Genomic DNA, 10,729 nt, shown 5'->3' with positions numbered 1-10,729 from the left:
CTTCAATCTCTTGCTACCCTCTACCCCCATACTATCCCCTGCCCCGCTGTTTTCTGTAACCTACTGATCATCCCTCCTCCCTTCTGCCATCCAATACCCTCGCTTCCTTCCCTACCCTGCAGCGCTGTATAACCCTTGTGGCTTAGCGCTTCTTTTTGATTATAATTAATAATTGAGAGGCTATGAACTGAACATAATACAGAGACAATCAGGCAGTGTGTGGTCTGTTTCTGGTGCGGTTCCTGAGTTTAAAATACGTCATTTACTTTACAGTTTTGTTTGTTACGTGCGTAATTCACCGTATCTGGAAATTTCTTGGACACTATGGTGTGTGATAAGATTAGTGAAGCTGGGTATAAGGTGAGCTGTGAGCTACAATAAATTATCTCGCTCACATGTACACGGAGACGCACACTGGTGCAGGATGGTGTTAAAGGTTGTGGTGACGTGTGTGGTGGTGCTTGGTGTGGTGGTGACTCCGGAATCCACAATCAGAGAGTCACAGCCTAAGGAGTGGCCTTGCCCTGGCAGTACGGAGATCTCACCTTGCATATGTACAGCTGATCCCCACTTTGATATGAGTCTGGATTGTTCCCTAGTGAAGAGCAATGACGAATTAGCCAGAGTGTTTAGTTCCGTGTTTCCCTTCGGTGAATTTGTGGAGCTCACGATTCAGCAGAATCCCAGTGATCCGGAGTATAATCTAAACGCACTTGAGCCGAATATATTCATTGGACTTTCTTTTGAGAGAATCATCATCACAGGAACTAAGCTGACAGCCATAGAGGAGAATACTTTCAGCGACTCTTACAAATTCCTCAGCTATCTCAACCTCTCAGACAATAAAATAACATATTTCCCATTTCAAACTCTTCTAATGTATACAGAGCTTCAGACGCTGATACTTGACGATAACCAGATTGATGTCCTGCCATCAATCCAGTCTGACTCGCTGGAAATTCTCAGCATCAGTGGCAATGAAGAAATACAACTCACTGACTTCCTTGGTACACCAGCGTTACGGGAAATATATTTGGCACGAAATAAACTGGAAGAACTTCCATTTAAATGGGTTTGGGATCTGCTACACCTTACCGTAGTGGACCTGGAGGGAAATGAGATTGCATTTCTGGATGAATATTACATCGCCTCTCAGAGCAACGCTTTAGCCACCATCAATCTGGACTACAACAAAATTACAGGCATTAGCTACGACGCTTTTCAAGGTGAATGTTACATCATTATCATCCCTGTATTAATGCTATATTAATGCTATATCAGGGCTATATTAGTGCTACATCAACCCTACGATAGCACATGGATATTATCACAACACTTAATATTATACTTGTGTTGCAACAACACTTGCTAAAGGTTAGTAACACTTAACACTGAACTCGCAATATTACGAGATTACCAAGTTTGCTAGAAGGGAAGAAATCCCTCCTCCAACACTGCTGCTTCAACACTGCTTCTCCACTGTACCTCGTTATTAATTCTGAAAAATTATCGTTGTCACACATGAACAAGTTTGAGTAAACATCACACACACAGGACACTGACACAGGTGTGTGTGTGTGGGGTCATACACAGGACACAGGTGTGTGTGTGTGTGGTCATACACAAAACACAGGTGTGTGTGGTCATACAGAGGAAACAGGTATGTGGTTCCTAACTTCTCAACATCTTCTACAACAGGGTTGCTTCCTGATGCTGTAGTCTCAATGAGGAACAACACAGTAGTTGAACTGGACGAGGACTCATGGAGTCACCTATTTGATCAGCTTGTACCTACGGGAACTCTTGACCTAGCAGGTGAGTATCCTGCATATTGTTTGACCTCTCACAACCAGTCAAGAATACTTCAATACCTAAATTAGGGATACTTTCCATGTATTTGATGAAAATACAATAATATCCAGGTTCTAACAAGAGCCTTCATAAGTCAAAGTGACTTATTTGCATTGTATCTTTCCAGGCAACCCTCTGAGGTGTGGCTGCGACATGGCCTGGATCTTATTTTCACCCCAGCAAACAGATCTCAGCATCTTCACCAACACTACCACCTGTAAGAGTGGCGGTCAAGTCATCCACCTTGACGTCCAACTCTTCTGTGATTTATGTCTACCTAATAACTGCTCGGAGTTATAATTTTCAGAGTATGTTTTGCAGAAGCTATGTCTCCTTGATCAATCATCAGTAAAAAGTTCCTTCCATCTGATTTCGTGTCAGTAATCCCATAGACTTGCTGTCTTCACTAAATTAAGAATAATTAAAACTCCAAGAGTCTACACCAGCTGTTAGGTATCTGTTATGATTCCCATATCCATCCTGTGGGCAGTAGTCAAAATATTAGGGGTACATAACGGGTCCAGAGACAGTACCTCAACATTACAGAGGCACATAATGGGCCCAGGGACAGTACCTCAACATTAGAGGCACATAATGGGCCCAGGGACAGTACCTCAACATTAGAGGCACATAATGGGCCCAGGGACAGTACCTCAACATTACAGAGGCACATAATGGGCCCAGGGACAGTACCTCAACATTAGAGGCACATAATGGGCCCTGGGACAGTACCTCAACATTACAGAGGCACATAATGGGCCCAGGGACAGTACCTCAACATTAGAGGCACATAATGGGCCCAGGGACTGGTCCACAAGGTTGTGATAGCTGACTAAGTCATATTGGAAAAGCACTGCTTACATATTTATATCTGGCCACAACCGTAATGAGTTATTTATGCAGACGTGAATTAGGTCACACAAGCAACAGTAAATGCGTTGTAATCTTGGCTACGTCCACGGTACCTGAGAATGTTTCAAGGTTACCTAAGAAAACCACATCACCAGAACAGTTACAGCTGTCATGTACATTACTAGGATGGCTGGCAACAGATCGAAGGAAAATGCAGGCATTGACATCATCCTTTCGGAATTCATTATTCCGAGTGCTATCGTGGTTAGGTGCTGTTGTAGTTGGGTGCTGTTGTGGTTATGTGCTATCGTAGTTAGGTGCTATCGTGGGTAGGTGCTATTGTGGGTAAGTGCTATCGTGGTTAGGTGCTATTGTGGGTAAGTGCTATCCTGGGAAGGTGCTACCCTGGGAAGCTGCTATCATGGGTAGGTGATGTCCTAGGTAGATGCTATCCTGGGCAGATGCTATCATGGGTAGGCGCTATCCTGCGTAGATGCTATCCTGGGAAGATGCTATCCTGGGTAGGTGCTATCCTGGGTAGGTGCTATCCTGGGTAGATGCTACCCAGGGCAGGTCCTATCCTGGGTAGGTGCTATCCAGGGTAAATGCTATCCTGGGCAGGTACTATCCTGGGCAGATGCTACCGTGAGCAGGTGCTATCCTGGGCAGGTGCTATCCTGGGCAGGTGCTATCCTAGGTAGGTGCTATCCTGGGCAGGTGCTGTCCTGGGTAAGTGCTATCCTGGGCAAGTGCTATCCTGGGCAGGTGCAGTCTTGGGCAGGTGCTATCCTGGGTAGGTGCTATTCGGGGTAGGTGCTTTTCTGGGTAGATGCTACCCAGGGTAGGTGCTATTCTGGGTAGATGCTATCCTGGGTAGGTGCTATCCAGCGTAGGTAGTATCCTGGGTAGGTGCTATCCTGGGCATGCGCTATCCTGGGTAGGTGCTATCCTGGGCAGGCGCTATCCTGGGCAGGCGCTATCTTGGGTAGGTGCTGTCCTGGGTAAGTGCTATCCTGGGCAGGTGCTGCCCTGGCTAGGTGCTACCCTGGGTAGGTGCTATCCAGGGTAAATGCTATCCTGTACAGGTACTACCCTGGGCAGATGCTACCCTGGGTAGGTGCTACCCTGGGCAGGTGCTACCCTGGGTAGGTGCTATCCTGGGTAGGTGTTATCCTGGGTAGGTGCTATCCTGAGTAGGTGCTGTCCTGGGCAGGTGCTATCCTGGGCAGGTGCTATCCTGGGCAGGTGCTATTCTGGGCAGGTGCTATCCTGGGTAGATGCTATCCTGGGAAGGTGCTATCCTGGGCAGGTGCTATCCTGGGCAGGCGCTATCCTGGGCAGGCGCTATCCTGGGCAGGTGCTACCCTGGGTAGGTGCTATCCTGGGTAAGTGCTATCCTGGGCAGGTGCTGTCCTGGGCAGGTGCTATCCTGGGCAGGTGCTATCCTGGGCAGGTGCTATCCTGGGCAGGTGCTATCCTGGGCAGGTGCTATCCTGGGTAGATGCTATCCTGGGCAGGTGCTATCCTGGGCAGGTGCTATCCTGGGCAGGCGCTATCCTGGGTAGGTGCTATCCTGGGTAGGTGCTGTCCTGGGTAGGTACTATCCTAAATAAGTGCTATCCTGGGAAGGTGCTATCCTGCGTAGGTGCTATCCTGGGTAGATGCTATCCTGGGCAGGTCCTATCCTGGGTAGGTGCTATCCAGGGTAAATGCTATCCTGGGTAAGTGCTATCCTGGGTAGGTGCTATCTTGGGTAGGTGTTATCCTGGGCAGGCGCTATCCTGGGTAGGTGCTATCCTGGGTAGGTGCTGTCCTGGGCAGGCGCTATCCTAGGCAGGTGCTATCCTGGGTAGGTGCTATCCTGGGTAGGTGCTATCCTGGGCAGGTGCTATCCTGGGCAGGCGCTATCCTGGGCAGGCGCTATCCTGGGCAGGCGCTATCCTGGGTAGGTGCTATCCTGGGCAGGTGCTATCCTGGGCAGGTGCTATCCTGGGCAGGTGCTATCCTGGGTAGGTGATATCCTGACTAGGTGCTATCCTGGGCAGGTGCTATCCTGGGTAGGTGCTATCCTGGGTAGGTGCTATCCTGGGTAGGTGCTATCCTGGGTAGGTGCTATCCTGTGCAGGTGCTATCCTGAGTAGGTGCTATCCTGGGTAGGTGCTATCCTGTGCAGGTGCTATCCTGGGTAGGTGATATCCTGAGTAGGTGCTATCCTGGGTAGGTGCTATCCTGTGCAGGTGCTATCCTGTGCAGGTGCTATCCTGTGCAGGTGCTATCCTGTGCAGGTGCTATCCTGGGTAGGTGCTATCCTGGGCAGGTGCTATCCTGGGTAGGTGCTATCCTGTGCAGGTGCTATCCTGTGCAGGTGCTATCCTGTGCAGGTGCTATCCTGGGTAGGTGCTATCCTGGGCAGGTGCTATCCTGGGTAGGTGCTATTCTGGGCAGGTGCTATCCTGTGCAGGTGCTATCCTGGGTAGGTGCTATCCTGGGCAGATGCTATCCTGTGCAGGTGCTATCCTGGGTAGGTGCTATCCTGTGCAGGTGCTATCCTGGGTAGGTGCTATCCTGGGCAGGTGCTATCCTGTGCAGGTGCTATCCTGGGTAGGTGCTGTCCTGGGCAGGTGCTATCCTGGGCAGGTGCTGTCCTGGGTAGGTGCTATCCTGGGCAGGTGCTGTCCTGGGTAGGTGCTATCCTGGGCAGGTGCTATCCTGGGTAGGTGCTATCCTGGGTAGGTGCTGTCCTGGGTAGGTGCTATCCTGGGTAGGTGCTGTCCTGGGTAGGTGCTATCCTGGGCAGGTGCTATCCTGTGCAGGTGCTATCCTGGGTAGGTGCTATCCTGGGTAGGTGCTATCCTGGGCAGGTGCTGTCCTGGGTAGGTGCTGTCCTGGGTAGGTGCTGTCCTGGGTAGGTGCTGTCCTGGGTAGGTGCTGTCCTGGGTAGGTGCTGTCCTGGGTAGGTGCTATCCTGGGTAGGTGCTATCCTGGGTAGATGCTGTCCTGGGTAGGTGCTATCCTGGGTAGGTGCTATCCTGGGTAGGTGCTGTCCTGGGTAGGTGCTATCCTGGGTAGGTGCTATCCTGGGTAGGTGCTATCCTGGGTAGATGCTGTCCTGGGTAGGTGCTATCCTGGGTAGGTGCTATCCTGGGTAGATGCTGTCCTGGGTAGGTGCTATCCTGGGCAGGTGCTATCCTGGGTAGATGCTGTCCTGGGTAGGTGCTGTCCTGGGTAGGTGCTATCCTGGGTAGATGCTGTCCTGGGTAGGTGCTATCCTGGGCAGGTGCTATCCTGGGCAGGTGCTATCCTGGGTAGATGCTGTCCTGGGTATGTGCTATCCTGGGCAGGTGCTATCCTGGGTAGATGCTGTCCTGGGTAGGTGCTATCCTGGGTAGATGCTGTCCTGTGCAGGTGCTATCCTGGGCAGGTGCTATCCTGGGCAGGTGCTATCCTGGGTAGATGCTGTCCTGGGTAGGTGCTATCCTGGGCAGGTGCTATCCTGGGTAGATGCTGTCCTGGGCAGGTGCTATCCTGTGCAGGTGCTATCCTGTGCAGGTGCTATCCTGTGCAGGTGCTATCCTGTGCAGGTGCTATCCTGTGCAGGTGCTATCCTGGGTAGATGCTGTCCTGGGCAGGTGCTATCCTGTGCAGGTGCTATCCTGGGCAGGTGCTATCCTGTGCAGGTGCTATCCTGGGCAGGTGCTATCCTGTGCAGGTGCTATCCTGGGCAGGTGCTATCCTGGGTAGACATCCTCAGCACCCTGTTTTTATCTCTTATTTATTCCTGTCTTCGAAATTAATTTCAATAATTTATTCTCTCACTCTACAAGTATTCTCTCACTCTACAAGTATTCTCTCACTCTACAAGTATTCTCTCACTCTACAAGTATTCTCTCACTCTACAAGTATTCTCTCACTCTACAAGTATTCTCTCACTCTACAAGTATTCTCTCACTCTACAAGTATTCTCTCTACAAGTATTCTCTCTACAAGTATTCTCTCTACAAGTATTCTCTCTACAAGTATTCTCTCACTCTACAAGTATTCTCTGACTCTACAAGTATTCTCTGACTCTACAAGTATTCTCTGACTCTACAAGTATTCTCTGACTCTACAAGTATTCTCTGACTCTACAAGTATTCTCTGACTCTACAAGTATTCTCTGACTACAAGTATTCTCTGACTCTACAAGTATTCTCTCACTCTACAAGTATTCTCTGACTCTACAAGTATTCTCTCACTCTACAAGTATTCTCACTCTACAAGTATTCTCTCACTCTACAAGTATTCTCTCACTCTACAAGTATTCTCTCACTCTACAAGTATTCTCTCACTCTACAAGTATTCTCTCACTCTACAAGTATTCTCTCACTCTACAAGTATTCTCTCACTCTACAAGCATTCTCTCACTCTACAAGTATTCTCTCACTCTACAAGTATTCTCTCACTCTACAAGTATTCTCTCACTCTACAAGTATTCTCTCTACAAGTATTCTCTCACTCTACAAGTATTCTCTCACTCTACAAGTATTCTCTCACTCTACAAGCATTCTCTCACTCTACAAGTATTCTCTCACTCTACAAGTATTCTCTCACTCTACAAGTATTCTCTCACTCTACAAGTATTCTCACTACAAGTATTCTCTCACTCTACAAGTATTCTCTCTACAAGTATTCTCTCACTCTACAAGTATTCTCTCACTCTACAAGTATTCTCTCTACAAGTATTCTCTCACTCTACAAGTATTCTCTCACTCTACAAGTATTCTCTCACTCTACAAGTATTCTCTCACTCTACAAGTATTCTCTCACTCTACAAGTATTCTCTCACTCTACAAGTATTCACTCTACAAGTATTCTCTCACTCTACAAGTATTCTCTCACTCTACAAGTATTCTCTCACTCTACAAGTATTCTCTCTACAAGTATTCTCTCACTCTACAATTATTCTCTCACTCTACAAGTATTCTCTCACTCTACAAGTATTCTCTCTACAAGTATTCTCTGACTCTACAAGTATTCTCTCACTCTACAAGTATTCTCTGACTCTACAAGTATTCTCTCACTCTACAAGTATTCTGTGACTCTACAAGTATTCTCTCACTCTACAAGTATTCTCTCACTCTACAAGTATTCTCTCACTCTACAAGTATTCTCTCACTCTACTCTCACTCTACAAGTATTCTCTCACTCTACAAGTATTCTCTCTCTACAAGTACTCTACAAGTATTCTCTCACTCTACAAGCATTCTCTCACTCTATTCTCTCACTCTCATTCTCTCACTACAAGTATTCTCTCACTCTACAAGTATTCTCTCACTCTACAAGTATTCTCTCACTCTACAAGTATTCTCTCACTACAAGTATTCTCTCGCTCTACAAGTATTCTCTCACTCTACAAGTATTCTCTCACTCTACAAGTATTCTCTCACTCTACAAGCATTCTCTCACTCTACAAGTATTTTCTCACTCTACAAGTATTCTCTCACTCTACAAGCATTCTCTCACTCTACAAGTATTCTCTCACTCTACAAGTATTCTCACTACAAGTATTCTCTCTACAAGTATTCTCTCACTCTACAAGTATTCTCTCACTCTACAAGTATTCTCTCACTCTACAAGTATTCTCTCACTCTACAAGTATTCTCTCACTCTACACAAGTATTCTCTCTACAAGTATTCTCTCACTCTACAAGTATTCTCTCACTACAAGTATTCTCTCGCTCTACAAGTATTCTCTCACTCTACAAGTATTCTCTCACTACAAGTATTCTCTCACTCTACAAGTATTCTCTCACTCTACAAGTATTCTCTCACTCTACAAGTATTCTCTCACTACAAGTATTCTCTCACTCTACAAGTATTCTCTCACTCTACAAGTATTCTCTCACTCTACAAGTATTCTCTCACTCTACAAGTATTCTCTCACTCTACAAGTATTCTCTCACTCTACAAGTATTCTCTCTACAAGTATTCTCTCACTCTACAAGTATTCTCTCACTCTACAAGTATTCTCTCACTCTACAAGTATTCTCTCACTCTACAAGTATTCTCTCACTCTACAAGTATTCTCTCACTCTACAAGTATTCTCTCACTCTACAAGTATTCTCTCACTCTACAATAATTCTCTACAAGTATTCTCTCACTACAAGTATTCTCTCGCTCTACAAGTATTCTCTCACTCTACAAGTATTCTCTCACTCTACAAGTATTCTCTCACTCTACAAGTATTCTCTCACTACAAGTATTCTCTCGCTCTACAAGTATTCTCTCACTACAAGTATTCTCTCACTCTACAAGCATTCTCTCACTCTACAAGTATTCTCTCACTCTACAAGTATTCTCTCACTACAAGTATTCTCTCTACAAGTATTCTCTCACTCTACAAGTATTCTCTCACTCTACAAGTATTCACTCTACAAGTATTCACTCTACAAGTATTCACTCTACAAGTATTCTCACTACAAGTATTCTCTCTACAAGTATTCTCTCACTCTACAAGTATTCTCTCACTCTACAAGTATTCACTCTACAAGTATTCACTCTACAAGTATTCACTCTACAAGTATTCTCTCTACAAGTATTCTCACTACAAGTATTCTCACTACAAGTATTCTCTCACTCTACAAGTATTCTCTCTACAAGTATTCTCTCTACAAGTATTCTCTCACTCTACAAGTATTCTCTCACTCTACAAGTATTCACTCTACAAGTATTCTCTCACTCTACAAGTATTCTCTCACTCTACAAGTATTCTCTCACTCTACAAGTATTCTCTCACTCTACAAGTATTCACTCTACAAGTATTCTCTCACTCTACAAGTATTCTCTCACTCTACAAGTATTCTCTCACTCTACAAGTATTCTCTCACTCTACAAGTATTCTCTCACTCTACAAGTATTCTCTCATTCTCTCTCTACAAGTATTCTCTCACTCTACAAGTATTCTCTCACTCTACAAGTATTCTCTCACTCTACAAGCATTCTCTCACTCTATTCTCTCACTCTACAAGTATTCTCTCACTCTACAAGTATTCTCTCACTCTACAAGTATTCTCTCACTCTACAAGTATTCTCTCACTCTACAAGTATTCTCTCACTCTACAAGTATTCTCTCACTCTACAAGTATTCTCTCACTCTACAAGTATTCTCTCACTCTACAAGTATTCTCTCACTCTACAAGTATTCTCTCACTCTACAAGTATTCTCTCACTCTACAAGTATTCTCTCACTCTACAAGTATTCTCTCACTCTACAAGTATTCTCTCACTCTACAAGTATTCTCTCACTCTACAAGTATTCTCTCACTCTACAAGTATTCTCTCACTCTACAAGTATTCTCTCACTCTACAAGTATTCTCTCACTCTACAAGTATTCTCTCACTCTACAAGTATTCTCTCACTCTACAAGTATTCTCTCACTCTACAAGTATTCTCTCACTCTACAAGTATTCTCTCACTCTACAAGTATTCTCTCACTCTACAAGTATTCTCTCTACAAGTATTCTCTCACTCTACAAGTATTCTCTCACTCTACAAGTATTCTCTCACTCTACAAGTATTCTCACTCTACAAGTATTCTCACTCTACAAGTATTCTCTCACTCTACAAGTATTCTCACTCTACAAGTATTCTCTCACTCTACAAGTATTCTCTCGCTCTACAAGTATTCTCTCGCTCTACAAGTATTCTCTCACTCTACAAGCATTCTCTCACTCTACAAGCATTCTCTCACTCTACAAGCATTCTCTCACTCTACAAGTATTCTCTCACTCTACAAGTATTCTCTCACTCTACAAGTATTCTCTCACTACAAGTATTCTCTCTACAAGTATTCTCTCACTCTACAAGCATTCTCTCTACAAGCATTCTCTCACTCTACAAGTATTCTCTCACTCTACAAGTATTCTCTCACTACAAGTATTCTCTCTACAAGTATTCTCTCTACAAGCATTCTCTCACTCTACAAGTATTCTCTCACTCTACAAGCATTCCCTCTACAAGCATTCTCTCACTACAAGTATTCTCTC

General features: G+C 45.3%; 1 protein-coding gene across 1 annotated transcript; it reads left to right on the top strand.

The window, feature by feature from the left end:
* Positions 1-377: 377 nt before the first annotated feature.
* Positions 378-2,218, top strand: LOC128704900 (oplophorus-luciferin 2-monooxygenase non-catalytic subunit). Its single transcript, XM_053800119.1, has 3 exons — positions 378-1,226; positions 1,699-1,815; positions 1,979-2,218. The coding sequence occupies exons 1-3, from the start codon at positions 425-427 to the stop codon at positions 2,149-2,151; spliced, it is 1,092 nt and encodes a 363-aa protein (XP_053656094.1). The 5' UTR covers positions 378-424; the 3' UTR covers positions 2,152-2,218.
* The last annotated feature ends 8,511 nt before the right edge of the window (positions 2,219-10,729 follow it).

This window comes from Cherax quadricarinatus, chromosome 91 (genome assembly GCF_038502225.1).
Source record: "Cherax quadricarinatus isolate ZL_2023a chromosome 91, ASM3850222v1, whole genome shotgun sequence".
Classification (NCBI taxonomy): Eukaryota; Metazoa; Arthropoda; class Malacostraca; order Decapoda; family Parastacidae; genus Cherax; species Cherax quadricarinatus.
The sequence above is the reverse complement of the archived record's forward strand: the minus strand, read 5'-3'. Positions and strand labels throughout refer to the sequence as shown.